At 37.7% G+C, this 18,553-nt stretch overlaps 1 protein-coding gene across 1 annotated transcript; it reads left to right on the top strand.

Moving 5' to 3' along the window:
* The first annotated feature begins 499 nt into the window (after positions 1-499).
* On the top strand, positions 500-17,239 carry CBX6 (chromobox 6). Its single transcript, XM_072421105.1, has 5 exons — positions 500-632; positions 11,842-11,885; positions 14,507-14,572; positions 14,912-14,978; positions 15,834-17,239. The coding sequence occupies exons 1-5, from the start codon at positions 564-566 to the stop codon at positions 16,677-16,679; spliced, it is 1,092 nt and encodes a 363-aa protein (XP_072277206.1). The 5' UTR covers positions 500-563; the 3' UTR covers positions 16,680-17,239.
* Positions 17,240-18,553: the final 1,314 nt, after the last annotated feature.

The following is an 18,553-nucleotide window of genomic DNA, read 5'->3' as shown; positions in this document are numbered from 1 at the left end:
CTATATGGACCGTTTATATATTGATACAGGGTGAATATATTCCTCCTTATATATAGATGAATGATGGGCAGGAGAGTTCTCTATATGGACCGTTTATATATTGATACAGGGTGAAAATATCCCGCTTTATATATAGGTGAATAATGGGGCGGAGAGTTCTCTATATAGAAGTTACAGGCAATGTTTAATTCTATATCTCCTGTTGTTTCATAGTACCATGAGGCAGAATACAGTTACGGGCGGAGCAGGCAATGCATAATATGATAGATATAATTATTGTATTCATACATTCTGCTTATTACTACAGGAAATAGTGTAAACCCCTATGAAGCAGTGTTCTGCTGTTCCCGCCTTCCCGCTAGGGGGCACAAATGTTCTTCATACCCCTCATCCACTCCGTGCGATCTAGATCTGGCACGTGGCCAGAGGGGCGGGGCTGTAAGACACTGACAAGGAGAGAGGCGGGGTTAGCCAGTTGACAGCGGAAAGGGGCGTGTCCCCGGGCGAGGTGACAGCGGAGAGGGAGGAGCCGTCTGCCAGTCTTAGCCGGGGCCGCGCTGAACATGGAGCTGTCTGCTATCGGGGAGCGGGTGTTCGCCGCCGAATCCATCATTAAACGGCGCATACGTAAGGTGAGAGTGTAGCAGGCCGCGGTGCAGCCTCGGGGCATAGTGCACATCATGTCAGCGGGTATTAGCACCGAAGTGCGCAGTGAGAGGACAGGCCCGTGCAGCAGCGCCATGGCGGGGTCTGACACATATCAGCCCTATGAATGGGAATACCGGGCTTCATCCAAATCTGCCTCCAGCACTACTGCGTCACAGCCCCCGCCATGCCATTTATTATTATCACAGCCCCCTACTACGTCACCATAACGTCATCAGAGACGAGTGACGTCACAACGCAGCCTGTCACATGCCTTCCAGGGAGGATTATTAGCATACAAGTCCTAAATATCAGCTTTAGGCACACATGTGGCCTGACATGCCCCCATCATGTAATATATTCCCAGCCTGCCCAATGGTAGCTAATCCGACACTTCCCCCGCCTCCTAGATTGTAAGCTCTGCGGAGCAGGGTCCTGTGTCTGTCATTTGTAACCCCTATTCAATGTACAGCGCTGTGTAATATGTTGGCGCTATATCAATATGTTCATTAATTATAGGTAGGCATTGTCTCTGTTCCATGCTGGCTTTATCCTCTCCTATCCTGTCATTATATATGGAAATTATTAATATTATACCACAGTATATATCACCAACATATTCCACAGTGCTGTACAAAGTCCATAGTCATGTGACTAGCTGTCCCTCAAAGGAGCTAACAATCTAATGTCCCTACCACAGTCATATACAGTCTAAGGGCAAGGAAACACACACAGACATGGGGAGAACCTACAAACTCCATGCAGATACAGTCCTGGCCAAGATTCCATCCTGGGACCCAGCGCTGCAAAGGCCAGAGTGCTAACCACTGAGCCACCATGCATCATGTTTTCATTGTACGAGGGGGTGCTGAGAAGTTCCTGGCTTTGCCCCCTTCCAGATGAAATAGAAAAATGAGTGTGGAGGCAGTGTTCTCCCCGGCCCCTTTTAGCTGGGCGCACCACCCGGCACTTTTCAGCAACCACCCGGCTGTTTTTGGGTGGTTACTGGTGAGTTGGGACACAATAAAGGGAATGCCACCCACCTACAATTTCTTCTCACCCAGCTTATAACAATTTCTGGGTTGAGCACTGGGAGGCATATGGCAGCCTAATATCTTAGTATGTAACTGTGCAAATATCAGGGCTTTGCCATTCTTATAACTGTTTTTTCCTTTAGTGAGAAGCTGTGATGGCAGAGGCACAAGCAAGTTTCACATCATTGGAGTTACGGGCCGTCATGAAGTTTTAGTCAGCAAAGGACATTCACACTGAGATGTCACACACACTGGGGGAGAAGTGTCCTTCCTTTCCTTGGAGAAACAAAAACTTCATGACGGCCCGTAACTCCAACAATGTGAAACTTGCTTGTGCCTCGGCCATCACAGGTTCTCACTAAAAGAAAAAACAGTTATAAGAATCACAAAGACCTGATATTTGCATAGTTACATACTAAGATATTAGGCTGTCATATGCCCCACACTCATTTTTCTATTTCATCTGGAAGAGGGCAAAGCCAGGAACTTCTCAGCACCCCCTCGTAACATCTGCTTGTGCTTACCTTTAAGTTAAAACCAGGACAAGGCAGGATTGCTTATGTTATACATATGTAAACTCTGTACATCATTTTTGGGAAGGAGCCAAAACTAATATTGTCGAATTTTTGGCTTGGGCTGAGATCCTCGCATCCATGTCAGCACTAGTCTGGAAATCCATGCTTGTCGTCTGCTGGAAATTCTTCTACGCAGGAAACAACTTCAACTTGTATCATTAGTAGTGTTTAGATTTCTAGAAAAGTTCATACAAGGTGAATGGATTGTTGTCATTTGTTGTATATTATGCAGCTGAGTGATCATTTCTTTTCTGATTTTTTTTCAGGAAGAATGTTTGTGTTAAAAAAAAAAAAAACCCTTGCTTTCTAATTCTGTCTGTTTTTTGTTTTACGCAAAAAGTGTTACATTGTTTTACATGGAAATTTATTTTACATTGTAGGCCTATAGCTCTTAGGCATAACTCCCGCAATATGTCCAATATATAATAAACTTTAAATAGAAAAAAAAAAAAAAAGATCTGTTAAAACAAGGATGCATAAAAATACATAAACCTGTAATATAACTGTACAGAAGCATATTTAATATGGTGGTGCGACTAACCACCATATCGATGGGCGACTAACAATCCTAATGTAATGGAAGGAGGAGAGCGCACAGTGGGGTGCCATTCAGTCTCACTCCCCCTCCCCTCTCTATAGAGCAAAATGGTGCTGAATGTGTACAGCACTTGTTTATGCATCGTGCAGTGCTAGTCGTTGGAAAGGATCTTTCACAATCTTTTTCAACTACTATTTTTGCACGTGTGTATGCAGCTTTATTCACAGGTTTAATGTAACTATGTTGAGTGCTTTGTATACATTGTACAATATTAAATTGCTTATTATGTAACTAATTGGGTTAAATCTTAACCAGAGTGCCATGAGACCTTAGGGTTCCTCCAAAGGAGTGTTTCCCAACTAGGCCCTTATGGTTTCTTCTTTGACTGCAATCACCTTGTAGATGCCGGGAAGAGGCTCATTCTCAGCCAATACCCGGGTTCAGAGGAGACATGATGAGCTGCCGTTGGCTGGTATAAGTTTCTTTGGCCATCCTGAGAAATAAATAAAATCAGCAATCAGAATCCTCATAAATGGCTGTGAAATGGGATTTCTGCTACAACAACTAATGCAAACTTTAGGGTTCATTTAAAGGTTACTAGGGGGTTCCCTGAACAGTTTGCACCTCTCAGGTCAGTTTAACTGACACCAGTAATCTTTTTGGCTACCTATAAGAGGGACTTTTTTTCCCACTTGTCAGCAATGTAAGAGAAATTCTAACTGCTGCCCACCAAGCTAATGTACCGTGGATATAATATTTGTAGCAGGGTTCATGGAGGACCTGGAAGTTATTTCAAGGGGCCACCATGTTGGGTTGAGGGTCACTGTTCCGTAGATTCTAGAGATTTCTTTGAGCATTGGCAGGTTGACTTCCCATATGAGGGTGACCCCCATAGTTTGCTGCCTCTAACCCTTGGCTGAGCATGACACCAAAGTTTTTTAACCTCCTTAGCAGTAATCCCAAATGTGGCTTGGGGTTGAATTTCATTAGAAAAAGCGGTAACTCTGAGCCGCACTCGGGGTGGAATTGATAACTTATCTGGTCCTCACAAGCAAACATTATCCTCCCGCAATGCCGGCCCAGCGTCTGCGCCTCCTCGGTGATGCCCGACATATGTGCCCCCTGCCTTGCATCTCCTGGCACGTGAACGTTGGAACTGCAAGGCTAGGGGATGCAGATGCCGGCCGGTCATGCGACGTTGGTACATGCGGGCGGTGTGCGCTGGTGGGAAATTCAAAATAAGCATTTTTAAATGTCAAATGTACAGCTCTGACATTTAAAAATACTCAAATCATCAGGGAGGTTAAGCTTTTTGTAGGAGCGGGAAGGGTTCTTTCCACAGAACAGCAATGTAAGATGTATTCCATTTGTAAGATAGTTTTTCCATTGAGCTTCTATGATTTCAGCCAGGGGTTCTCCAGGACTTAAGTTAGCCACTAAAGGCAGCAGCTGTGTGTGCTTACTAAACTTTTGTGAAGACCACGTATGTTAGCAAGCCAAAGGTTATTTTGTCAAATTCAAGAAGCATTGAGAAACTATTTCTCATGCTTGTATCAATATTCATCACCCAGCAAAAAACTTCAAAATTCAGAAAAGTTTTGTAGTATCTGAGTCCCCTGAACAACTAAAGAACCTTATTTTCTAAAGATATATGTTGGTATGCCATGAAGAAATTAGGAGGTACATTGTGGTAATTAGAGATACCCAACAAACCCTAATATGAGGAGTCACATCTATAAAATTCGGAGACTCCTTTAAAGCAGTCATATGTAGTAGTCGGTGAATTCACATTAGCCTCAAAACCATATTAATCTAATCATGAACAGAAAGCTGGAAATATTACATGCATATACAAATTGGACTAAGAATAGGTCATTGTTTTCATTTTCTTCTTGTTCGGTTGTGTTTTGTCACAAGTTTTATTAGGAACCTTTTTTTATTAGACGCAGGGAATTGTAGTAGCGGTGCTTTTTCAGTTTCAAGTTTGGCTTTGTCTAAGTTTGGAATTTTGGCCCACTGTGTATTTGAGTTTGACACCCCTGCTTTAGAAAGATTCCATCTTCCTTCACAAAGTAATCTAAATAACATTCAATCATTCTTATGTATTGCTTGTATTCTCCTTTTAAATCATTTAAATTATGATGAGACAAATATGAGATATAACAATTTAAATATGTTCTGCAGAATTGAATGTATTGCCAACTGTCCTTTGTGCCATATTTGGCATTAATTCTACATATTCACTGCACTAATAATATTATTTTGCATTTATCAAAACACTATGAAAATAGTTTTTTACCTTTTCGACATTTACCTTCACCCGACCCCCTACCAGTTTCCAGTTTAATAAATGGGCATTGCCAGTGGACTTCTGCATACACTGTGATAGTTGGACAACAAGCTAATTACCATTTGTTCCTGGTCTGATGAGCCTTTCCTTCGGTTATCATTCCTAATAAATTAGTTGTTTGGGTAGTGTATTCTCCTAATAATGAGAGCTGGCCATTCATGATGCTTTTGGAAAGAATTTGTTTTGTTGTAGAGCACCCTGTGCCTAAGTTTGTCTGATGACCATGGTGAATGCTATTGATTAGCTCTTGTTTGGGTCATTAGATAAATAGTGTGTCTTTGAGTGCTCTGTGATTTTATTATTCCTTCTAGATCACTGTTTCTCAGCCAGAGTTCCTTGACCAATGAGCAGTTTGCACCTCTCAGGTCAGACTAAGTGACCCCAATGATCTTTTTGGCTATCTGTAAGGGTGACATTCTTCTCAGTGGCTAGCAATGTAAGAGGAATTCTTCCCACTGACCACCATTCGAATTTACTGTGAACTGTGGATTTGGTAATTAAAGTGGGGGTTCCCTGGGACCTGAAAATTATTTTAAGACTTCTACAATGTTTAAAAACTTTGAGAAAGGATTTTCTAGAGCAGAGGTCAGAAAACTTTTTTGGCCACTAGGCCATTTTAGGGGTAGGCAGGAGCACACTAGGCCGGACCCTCTCTCGAGTCCCGCCCTTATGGCTCTGCCCCCACCTGGAACGCCCCCTGAAGGGAAATCCCTCTCCTCTGTATGCATTGCAATGTTCCCTATTTACCCCGGCGCTGGATGTGTTAATGCCGGTGGCAGTAAATAGGGAACGGAGCCACTACACAGAAGCTCAGGAGCCACTTGCAGCTGCGGCTCCGGTAGTTTGTTTCGGCTCTGCCGCAGGTTTGCCAGCCAAGATTAGGCCGGATCGGCCAGGGGGCAATAGGCCAGAACAAACTAATGACTAGGCTGTATGTGGCCTAAAGGCCGGAGTTTGCTGACCCCCTGTTCTAGAGCATTTACATTTGGTCTTTCTTAGTAAAAATGTTGAAAATCAATAACATCAAACACATATGTTTTGCACCTGGAAATGGGATACATCTCTGTAATATTTCTTCTGTTTTGTTTGAAATTTATAGATGTTGAGAATCACATAAATACATTTGATTTTGTTTTTTTGGAATTGAAGAATAGTACATTTTATGTGCCGCTCATTGGGTTTTCCTGACCCCTAAAGAGATGATGTGGCACTTTGGCCAGTATGCAAAAGGTTTAAGGTGTTTTATTTGTTAGTATACAACATTGTGCAAAGTTTATCAATGTTTTCTGCAGTGTATAACTACAGATGTGTTGTTGTGTGTTTTTTATTGCTTCTTGTTCTGTGGATTACCTTTTGGTTCATTAATGGATCTTTACTGTGGCATTTTTTGACCTGTTAGAATTTTGTGACTAAACTGGCAGACATAAACCAGTTTAGACAATAGCTGCTGTAGTTTGAAATATTTTAAAACTGTAGAACGGTGTGTTAAAATAAATCTGTTATACAATTGTGTTTATATTTGAAGGGATGTGTGCACATTCTTCAGTGAAAGTTGTAGCCTAGTGACGTGCCATAAATTATGTTCTTTAGGATTGGGGGTAAGGGTTAGGATATGTCTGTTCTTTCTCAGAGGATAGACATATGATGGGAAATAAGCACACATTTCCTCCTTCTTTTTTCTTTCCCCAGAAATGTATGGTTGTTCGGAAAAAAACTTTTTTTTATTTTTAGTTCAAAGTATAGTAGTTTTTTTTTTTTTTTTTTTTTGTTTTTTTTTACTGTCCCACATCAGAGCTTGGATTATGAAGTGTTTATGCCCCTTTGTTTGTGAAGGATGTTTTTTTTACTGTCCCACATCAGAGCTTGGATTATGAAGTGTTTATGCCCCTTTGTTTGTGAAGGATGTTAATGTTAACCAGTTAGTATTTTATTTTTTTTTTAAATGTGTTTCTATTATTTTGTATGTTGCATGCATACTAACTTATAGTCTATCACAGGGATCACTTTGCCCTCCCTTGCCAATTGTTTCAGAGCAGATCCATCCTTTTAATATATTTGCGGTCACTATGTAACTTCTGGACTATTCTGGTAAATTCTGGTAACTGTTCAGTTTTTGGCTGCGTTCACAAATGTCTGGCACATGTCAGCCTTTGCTGCAGTCTTATCATTAGACTTGGCTATAAATTTACAATTTTGCAGTCTCATCACTGCATGGGAGATGACTGAACAAAAGCCCCCACTTGCCTTTTACAGAGCAAGCGAAAATAAAAATGTAATTCTGTTTCTCAATAGCTCCAAATTATTTAAATCTGATTTGAGTGGACAAGCAGCAGTAACACCATCATTGTGCTGCATAATATTTGCGTATGGAACTAAAGAGCCGCAGCTTCACATCCAAAGAGCCGCATGTGGCTCGCGAGCCGCAGGTTGCCGACCCCTGATTTAGGTTATGTATAACGTTCCGGAGAGCAGTATTTTTAATATGAAGATCAAACTAGCCAGAAGATAGCTCAAAACCAACATTATAAAGTATTTTTTCTTAAAGAGTAGATAATTCTTGGTGCCTACTCCAAGCAAGACAGTGAGATAGTTACCAGTAAGAAAATGGATGCATGTTTGTGACAAATTCAGACAAAAAGGGAGACTCAATGGACCACTTTGTCATTTACTTCAAACCTCATGTCACTCATGTATAAGGTATGCCATATTTTTGTTTTTAGTATTTATTGATTTTTTTTAATATAAACATATGGGGATAAAACAAACATGTCGTACAGATAAAGAAACATGAAAATGGATTTTGTACAATATGTGTAAACTTTTCATTCCAGAAATTCCCGGGCTGATGAATAAAAAAAAAATTGTGCGCGTAGCTAGAAATGAATCCATCATATAGAAGCACATCATATACACTAAACCATTTCCAGACAATAACTATATTAAAAACATAAGGGGGAGAGATTAACAAGAAAAGGTGTTATTACCTTGATATCAAGAAAAAGGGGAAGGATAGATACACTGTAGTTACCTATTTTATTTAAAATGTTCTCATATGGTTACTAGCCAGATAATGTGGTTGGAGGTATAGAAGGCATTGAGTATTGCAACCACGGTTCCCACACGGACAGAAATCTCTGATGGGACCCGTCTGATAGAGATCGTTTCTCATTAAGTAGCATATTATCCATTCTGAGCTTGACTTCTGGTATGTCATAATTTTGCAAACATGCATTAAAATATTTGTTTTGTTATTTTATTGTTATTTGTTTGTTTTTTTTGCCTTATATTTACTAATAGTTCTGCAGTGTGTAAAGCTAAAACTCTAAATAAACAGCACATGTAATATATTTTTGAAAGTAAACAAAAATTAAAGTGCTACTGTCTGTGTATAATACATATATAATATATGTGTGAAAAAGTACACAATTGTTTGGGGGTTTTTTTTTAGCATGTTTGAACAAGCAAATGTTAGATCGGTATTCAAACCTACAGAGAAGGATGATATTATACCTGAGTGTTCTCCTCGGCCCCTTTTAGCCAGGTGCAGCACTCGGCACTTTTCAGTAACCACCCGGCTATTTTTGGGTGGGTACTAAAGAGTTGCATGACATTACAGGCGCTGCCACCAGCCTTCAATTTCATCTCACCTAGCTTAAAAAATTCTGAGTTAAACACTGTTTGATATAAGTTTTAAAAAAAGTCAGATTTGATGTGTGAAAAAAGTACACCCCTTCACTTTTTTTTTTTTTCTTTACCATTTCAAATAACAACATTAGAATCCAGTGTTCCAGATTTAGGGCCTGATTTATTAAAGCTCTCCAAGGCTGGAAAGGATACACTTTCATCAGTGAAGCTGGGTGATCCAGCAAACCTGCAATGGATCTCGTCCAGGATTAAAACATTTGCTAATAAACAGCAAATGACTTTTAAGAAATCTATTTGCTGGATCAGGTTTGCTGGATCACCCAGCTTGACTGGTGAAAGTGTGTATCCTCTCCAGCCTTGGAGAGCTTTAATAAATCAGGACCTTAGTCTTCAGAAATGGAGAGTCTGGTATTCTGCTTTTGGTATTGATGTGTGTGGTGTCACCATGCTGAGAATAAAAGAGCTCTCTTAGGCCCTCAGAAAGATTTTAAATGCCTATGCTGATTTAAATACAACCATATGACTGTAAGAAAATCAATCATGAAACAAAAAGCCCAACTGTTACTAGTTAAATAAAAACAAAAGTGTCCCAAGAACCCCAAAATATCCAGTGTCAAGGTCCATGCAGATATAATTAGAAAGAGCTTGCACCAAATTAAAACTCTATGGTAGGTGTACCAGGAAAAAAATGCTGTACAAAATAAGTTAGAACAAGACTACAGTTTGCTATGGAACATATTGGTAGAAATCAGGTATTTTAGAACAATATGCAAATACCTGATAAAAAGAAAGTTGTTTGTGCACAGTAACAGTAGATGTTTTTGGTGCAATTCAAGAGAAGAACCCCATTCTATCTTTGAATCTTGTTTATAGAAATATCATGTTTTGGAAATTCTTTGGGGCTCCAGGGTCATCAAGCCAGCTATGACTTTATTATATAAAAGGTGCTTGATGAAAATGTGGGGCCGTCTTCCCAAAGGGTGAAGCTGGTGCAAAAATTAATCTAATAAAACAATTAAATCTGAAATCTGCGAGGGAATGGTTTATATTGAACCTGATTTAAATCAAATTGAGATGTTGACATGGATTGGAAAAGTGCAGTTTATGAAAGGAAGCCCACAAACATATTGTAACCTAAGGCATTATGGTAAGGTCCCCCAAAAATGTCACCCTTTTAATGTCAAACACTGGTGGGAAGTTTGCAAAATGCCTAAGAGGAGTTATTTTCTAAAGGTAGCTATCTACCAACCCATAGCCAAGGTTGTGCTTGGTTTTTCCAAAGTATATGATTTCATCTAATTTTTGTTGAATAAATTATTTAATAGGCAACTTATCCTTGTATTGTTCTTGCGTTATCATGACCAGGCCATGGGTACCTCTCACCTTGCTATGTATAGGGCACAGACTATTTACAGCGTCCATGCTGTTCACTGCTGAAAGTGTCTGCAATTGGCACATGAACGTCATAATTGGACTAAGTAATACTAGGGGAGTACTAGAGACAGAAATCACTATATTTCCTACCTGTAACAGAGCAAGTGGTGCCATATTCCTGGTTGTTTGATCTGGCTGAGGTTTATGGATGCACAGACTAACAAGTCATTTTCTCATTTGGAGTTGTGTGTATTTAGCTGTTAGCCTGGAGTTTAGTTTGAAGTTAATATCTCACAGCGTGAACATTCATGGACACGGTGTAACTTTGGCTAGATTAAGACTTTGTTTTTCATGTGCCTGGAGTTTAAAATAAATGACCTAAGTGGCCATCAAGTAATCAGCAAGACAGACAATACAATGCTTACTATAACTTTTTTGTAGGGACGCGCATTGCCTGTTTTGTTTTTTAGTTTAGTGACATTCTTTATTAATATTAACTTGTGCTATGGGGTGAATGATTCATTAAAAGGACACATTGGAAGGGCAGAACGTGAATGCAAAGGAAAACCCCCAATTTATTCTGTAAAGTACATAACATAGTCATGCACCAGTCTAAAATGTCTTATTTTAGAACCTTGTTATGTACTTTTTAGGAAATGTGTTTGTATAATATTCCCCCAGTCCACTGGTGCTGTACAGACAGGTCTTCCTAAACACACATCTTCCCCTGCGAATGTACTCATTTATTACGTTTGAGATTTTCCCTCGAGCCTCAGCATTTGGATCTCATACTAATTATTCCAATAGCAGTCACTTTTTTTCTATTTGTGTTCTTTTTTGAAACTTCTTAATGTGCTCTTGTGTTGATGTGTCCAAATTCTAATACACATAAGTGTGTTATTGAACTTCTCATATATTCATACAAAGATTCAAATTCCAATAAGGCTCTTGTAAAATCTGATATATTTACAAGGCTCTTGAATCTTTCTCGATATGGGGGGGGTCTAAAACACATATTTAGGTTTTGGAATGTTGCAATTCAAGACATGTTTCTAATGATGGGCTTGCAGTAATTAAAAAGAACCATATTTTCCAACATAGAGGTTAGATCAGTTGTCATAAAGGATTGTGAGATTATCCCCCTTCCCCCTCCATTTTTATTGTTTTGACCAGAATTGTTAGGCTCATAAACCTTTATAGCCCGAGGGGTGAGATAAATACTGATCCTTGACAGACCAGGTATTTAGGTTATAAGCAAACTTTGCAATAAGCAGAAAAAAACTTTTTATTTATAATTTTTTTTTTTTTGTGCTTTGTTCTAATTTCATATATATTTCCTACCTATCATGCTAGCTGGTTGAAATTAAGTTGTCAGGACTAACATAAATGTGTGTGTATGTGTGTGTTATAATGTGAGATCAGCAGAGAAGATTTAAATTACTCCAAAATACTTCATTTGAAGTATTAAAGTCAGAGGGTCAAAAAGAACAGCCAAGCAAATATTTGTTTTACAAAAAGCTCCATTTTTATCTTGGGAAACCTCAACTTGCTAGGCTTGAGATATCTTTGGTCATGATTTAGGATGCTTAATACTTTGCTAACACAATGTTCTTCACTTACCATAAAAGCCTCAAGAAAATTCAAAGCGCCATATTTTTACCATTTTATTTTTTATTTCAGGGTCGTATTGAATATCTTGTGAAATGGAAAGGCTGGGCTATCAAGTAAGGATTTTATTTCTTATTCACCTTTGGTAAAACTTGTTCTTTTATCTCTCAAACAATGTGTATCTTTATTACAATATTTCTAGCGGTTAAAGCATAGAAGCTGTTAAAATCCCCCTTTTGCTTTGCTAAGCATTTCCACCATCCACTGAGTATTTATAAGTACAATGCCTTAATCATATTGAGATGGCTGCTCTTTTTTGTTTTTCTTTAAAAAATAAAAGCAAAAATCACCCATGGTTTATTTTCTAATTTTTAAATATAAAAATTACTGTTTTCATCTTTTGATTCATCTCAATGCTACAGATCCTGTAACCTATCCCAGCTACTTCTTGTCTACACACACTTTCTTCAGCAGCTTGCCATTGCATTGTACAGCAATTATATCAAGGCAGTGTGTGTTTTCTGTTTGATAAGGTGACCCAGCAGGTGTACAATAGTAGCATCTAAAGAACTTTCTTTTGTCGGGATCACCAGATGTAATTTTAAAGAAGTTGCAGAAATAAAAACAACTTTTGTAAATTACATGTTAAAGATTATATGAAATCTTTGTGTAGGGTCTGTTTGCAAGACTCCGTGGCAGAAGTTCACCTACCGAACAGTCAGTAACACTAAACACATAGCCAGTGCTATAATGGAGGGGTATAAAACAAATACAATATGCCCCAGTAAGAAACCAGATCTCAGTCTGAGGATTACTTATTTATGTATATATTTTTTTTTTTTGTTATAACTTTTGTTTACAAATCAGTTTAATTATAGGCTGTAACACTGAAAACATGGAAAATCACTGGTTCTTAGTTAAATTTTTTAAGTGTTGAAGTTCTGTTTGCTAGTTGTGTGAATAATTCACAAATGCAGACCTATCCGAATAATCCATTTTTTAAGCCATTAGATGTTTCTTTTGTATTCTGAAAATAAGCTGAATGCTCAGTAAATGCAATACGGTGAAGTATTGCTATTGGGAGAAGGATGGAGTGCATAGAATGTACAAGATGTTCATAAACATTACTTTTTTGGGGGAAACAAAAGATACTGGTTTATTTAGCAAACAGAAATAATTTGATCAAATCATTTTTTAAAACTTCATGGCAAAGTCTTCTAAAGAAATAAACATTTAGGTTTATATTATGGTTATATGCTCCTGCTAATCTTTTTAACGCTATATATCTGATACCTAACTGGGAAAATGATTTAGAAAAGGGTATGCATGTTATGTTCCCTAACCTGACATTTGACCAATAATCAGGCACCTAATTTTGGAAGATGGGTGGTGGTGGTAACAGCCATGTGTCCTGTCCTTGCATACGCTGATGTCCTGTGTATGTAACATGCAGTGGGAAGGGAAGGATGATTAAAGAAAGTAGAACCTGTCTTTGGTGGTGCAGGTAACGTGTCACACTTATGTGCCAAATACAGATTTGCATTCAGATCACAAATCCAGAAAATATTGCAGATAACCCTCACCTACTTACTTGTTCTGGACCAGTTAATTTAAAGTATTAGTCAGAGGGTCAGAAAAAACAGCCAAGCAAGTAATTGTTTTACAAAAAGCTCCATTTTACAAATATCTCCTCGTTATCCTTATAACAATCAAGAAACCCCACAAGGTTGTCCCTGAGGTCTGACAAGGGGAATTCTTGGATCGGCTTCTGTTCTAGCTACAATTTTAAGGTCAGCCAGCTAAAAATGTTATCATGGATGGAGATTAGGAGATATAGGGTCTGTGTGTGTGTGTGTGTATATATATATATATATATATATATATATATATATATTTTGCATATCCACTCGAGAACCGAATCTGATGCACATCCACACCACATTTTCTTTCATTCTCTTAGGCTTGTGTACCCCGCAGATGCACTGGCTTTGACTTTCCATGAACCAGCAATAAACCGCTTTAAGGAGAATTTCAGGGTGTCTTACAATGAATTTAGTTATTTACCTTATTTCCTTGTTTTGAGAGCATTTTACATCTCTGCTTTTCCAGTGGAAAAAAAAAACCACCTTCGGATATATTCAGTAATGCAAAGCTTTGAGTTTTCTGCCTATGTTATCTTAAAGAGATTATTTCACTTTGCATTTTCTTATTTTGGAGTGCAAGCTAAATATTATATATGCTGTGGATATAAAAAAACAATGGGGTGGTTTAAAAGTTTTAACAAAAGGCAGCGGTTGAGGCTGAAACCCAATGAGTCCACAACAATACTGTGTAATATCAGACCACAATAAGTACCTAAGGGATTAGTGCATTTTTTTTTTTTTTTGTCAGATCAACGAGTATTTTTCTGCAGGGACTTTAAAAAGATAAAATATGGCTAAAGTACACATATTGCAAAAATATTTGTGCATTTTGTGTTTTGTTTTTTTTTTTTTTTTTTTTTTTTACTTTTGCAGACATTTATAGTACATGTCTGATTATAGTAAAATGATTTTCAAATGACCAGTACGAATTTATTTTTCGAAATCGATGAGCAAACGGAAACGGGACAAATCTGTAACAGAAGTACCCATATGATTTAGCTATTATTCGCTTGTCAGAAAATTGGTGTTTTGAATGGTTTACATATACTTAGCTTTGGTAATAAAGTTTTATTATGTTTTACCTTTTTTGTTAGGTACAGCACTTGGGAACCTGAGGAAAACATTTTGGATTCTCGCCTTATTGTGGCATTTGAGCAAAAGTGAGTTTATTGCTACACCCCATCCATAATTTTAACAAAACATAATTTTATAATCTGCATTTCTAAGGTTCTGGATCTCCACCAGTGCTTAAGGCATTATTTGTGATTTATATTTTTCCTCAAATAAAGAGTTTTGGAACAGATTTTAATGTAGGAAAGGTTTATTTGGTGAAATTGTATAAACGTTTCTAAAAGCAGAGCATTTTTCTGAATGTTTTAAAGCCTTGCCTGGTATTGTTTGCAATGGATTATTTGATCTGTAGTGTTAGAATATTTTTATGTATCTCTAACATGACATTGCTTTTGATCTCTGCCTAATCCTATTTTCCTTTTGTACAGAGAGAGGGAACAGGAGATCTATGGACCAAAAAAAAGGGGTCCCAAACCCAAAACATTCCTATTAAAGGTAATAATGCTGTTAACCGATGTATTACTTTAAAAAAACAAGAAGCAGACATTTTATGTTGCTTAATTTACTTCATAGTTAAAACATGTTCATTTTAAAAACAATAAAACAAAAAACAACCAATCTGTCAACTTTAGCACACTGTATGAAACAAACATTTTTTTTACGGGTTGGAAGAAGCCGTAACTGCACCTCAACTACACCGCTAGTGTGAACATAGCCTAAGTGTATCAGCATATTTAATAACAAAGCTCATCAAAAGTATAAAAAAAAACACATCTGTGCTATAGGATGTAACACACCCAAAATATTACTCTAAATACCTGAAATTAATGCAGGACAGTAAAACAGGGCAGTTTCACATGCCTTGTGTAGAGCATAGGTTATATTGCAGATTAGACTTTTTTTTTTTTTTTTGCTCAGTTTTTGATTTATTTAGCCAGGTCATCACCCATCAGATTACTGTAATACTTGGAGCTGCTTCATCAATTTTTATGTGATAAAGCATTGTCTTAAAAGCCAACTAAAGATCAGAAAGCATAATAATGTCCTCCCTAATTATGATATTGGTATAGAAATATATACAGGTATAGAAAAATGCAGCTAAAGCTGCAAGCAGCTGATTGGTGTGGCGGATTCTGCTAATCAACTTGGACGACACTTGTAGAAGAATTTTTTACTATAATATTTAAAGTGCAAAAAAGCCCTTTCTGTGAATACCTGTAATGCAAGCAGTAAAATCATTAAGCGCATTATACTTTTTGTTTTTTAGTCTTCTGTTTAGTAACATTGTTGATATTGTTTACAAGAAAGAAGAGTAGTTACTTATATCTAATGTTCTCCAATTGTTAACAGGCCAGAGCCCAGGCGGAAGCTATTCGTATAAATGACCTCCACTATGGAGTAAAACCAGGCTCCAGTGGCTCCCCTAAATTGCACTCAAGTGCTGCAGTGCATCGATTAAAAAAGGACATCCGGCGCTGCCATAGCATGTCCCGTCGTCCTCTTCCCCGTCCAGATCCTACTGCACCCTCTGGTACTAGTTCTGGTCTACGCCCTCCTGTGTCACCATTTTCAGAAACTGTGAGGATCATCAATCGTAAGGCAAAACCTAGGGAGCCAAAACGTAATCGAATCATCCTCAATCTGAAGGTCATTGATAAAACTGCAAAGCCACCTCTAGGACGCCCCAAAATTCCATCCCGAAATAGAGTGATTGGTAAAAGTAAAAAGTACAGTGAGAGCATGTTGCGCAATCAGATTCGTCACCTTAAATATGGGTCATTCTCGTTGTACAACAAGCCAGCCCTTCGAGGCCCAGATGAGGAGAAAGTAGATAATGAAAGCACTCACCAAGGCTTAGAGGATGAAAGCTCTACCACATCTGGATGTCCTTCTCCAGCTCCATCAGATGATCGACCCCCTAAATTGTTGCCTGAGACTCTTAGTCCTGCTGTTCCCGACTGGAGGGAATCTGAGGCACTGGATCTGTCCATACCACCAGAATCCTCTGCTAGCAAACGTGGGCAAGGGGAACCTGAAGAATCTGAACCAGAAGAGGAAGCTGGAGATTGGCGTCCAGACATGTCACCATGTTCCAATGTGGTGGTGACTGATGTTACCAGTAACCTCCTGACGGTCACCATAAAAGAGTTTTGCAATGCACAAGACTTCGAGAAAGTAGCAGCTGTTGGCAAATAGAATAGGGAATGGGCAAGTAATAGGATATGTGTACAACAATTTAAAGATTGTTTCACTCTAAAGCTTGTTATGCATCGCTCTATGTAGGAGGATGTATTTTAAAATACCGCAACCCATATATTTCTCAGCGTTGCAAAATTAAATGTTAGAATGCACTTAGTCCAAGAACAATTTATATCCACTCAATCCCATATCTAATTTTACATTTTTATATATTAGTAGTAAGGAATTGGAACGGTCCTATTAAGATTATTAGATTACCATATTTCCTGATACTAGCAGGAGGGTAGAGCTGATTGGGCATGTCAGTTTAAATGCATTCATTGAATAGCCCTTTGCCATTTAAAATCCTCAGTTCATGCACTCAATGAATCCCATAGTGTAACAATGTCTGTGGGTAGGAATTAGACAAATAGGAGTCTTTAGTGACTTCAATATCTAAGTTGGGAAATGAAAGTTCCCAAACCATAGCTCCAGGTGGAGAGAAATATACACAAAGTGACAGCTCGATTATTTTTGCTACTAAAATTGGCTGCATATATGAAAAGAATTAAACCAAATTGTCTACTAAATATCATGGTATAGCTTTGGCCAAGTAGAAATGTGTTCCATCACATTTTATAATTAAATATTGTTATTGAAATTTCGGAATCTGAAGGCTTTGTTCACAAAAACATTACTAGTACTGTATAAGAATTATACATTGGTAAATGGTTCTGTAGATCATAGCCATTCAGAATGTTTAAATTTTTTAACTGGCCTAAATAGTCATATTCCTCATTGAGGCAAAACGTGAAGACAAGCTTTTGAGTGAATAGATCTTTTAACTATTTAATGTTTAATATGGAGAATCTCGTACAATGATTTTAAGGTCTATGGTGTTATAGAATTACTGGTGCTAACACCTATTTATGTCCTTTTTGATATATATATATATATATATATATATATATATATATATATGAGTGATTTGTAAACTGCATGGGTAAAGTGGTTAGCCTGTTGGGATCTGCGTCTAGCCACACACTGCTCTGCAATGCTTCCTACAACTATTGCAGCAATGGGAAGTTAATATGACACCTGGTGCTAACATCCCAATATATTTCTAAGACAACACCTGGTGCTAACATCCCAGTATATTTTTACATTGAAGGAGAATTGATTTTCACGTAGCAGTTTGCTGAGTAAGCAAAGATCGATTAAAGAAAATGGTTACTGTTCTTTTTAAATAGGCACAACTTTAACTTTGGATGTTTAAAGATTATCCTTATGTTTAACATAAGGATCTAAAATATTATAAATAGTTTTGCAAGGGATTTTAGTATAAAACCCTTGGCTGTCTTGGTGCTAAAAACTGAGTGTATTTTTTTTTCCTTTTTAGTGTTTTGTTTTAACAGGTTTTGAAGAATTTAGGGGTTAAATGAAATGGCTAGCTTATCTGCAGGGCGTGGTGACCTGTTTATTTTTTCTAAATTCTTTATAATTCTTCCTTTACACACCCAGTTCAGTTTATTGAGGTGTAAACTGAAAAGTGTTAGTCAAAGCTTTCCCTTTAAGGGCAGAATTTTTTTTTTATTTATTACACACAATGACCCAATCCAAGCAGATTTTGCTAAACTTCTCCTTAACCACATAAAATAATTTTCATCATGTTATTAAAATGTTATTCATTTTTTGTCCTCATCTATGTGCCAGTAAAAAGATTACGCTTTCTTGGGTCAGACTATATAATAGGTTTTAGCCCATTTAGTTCATTAAAATGATCTGATTACACTGTTGCACATTTTCTCTTGGAATGTTAAAGCTGGGGTTCTATATTTTACTGTTTGAGACTCAGCAAGGGCATTTTAAATGTAAAAAGTCAGAACTGTCAA

The sequence above is a fragment of the Pyxicephalus adspersus genome, chromosome 8, assembly GCF_032062135.1.
Source record: "Pyxicephalus adspersus chromosome 8, UCB_Pads_2.0, whole genome shotgun sequence".
NCBI classification, from domain to species: domain Eukaryota; kingdom Metazoa; phylum Chordata; class Amphibia; order Anura; family Pyxicephalidae; genus Pyxicephalus; species Pyxicephalus adspersus.
The sequence above is the reverse complement of the archived record's forward strand: the minus strand, read 5'-3'. Positions and strand labels throughout refer to the sequence as shown.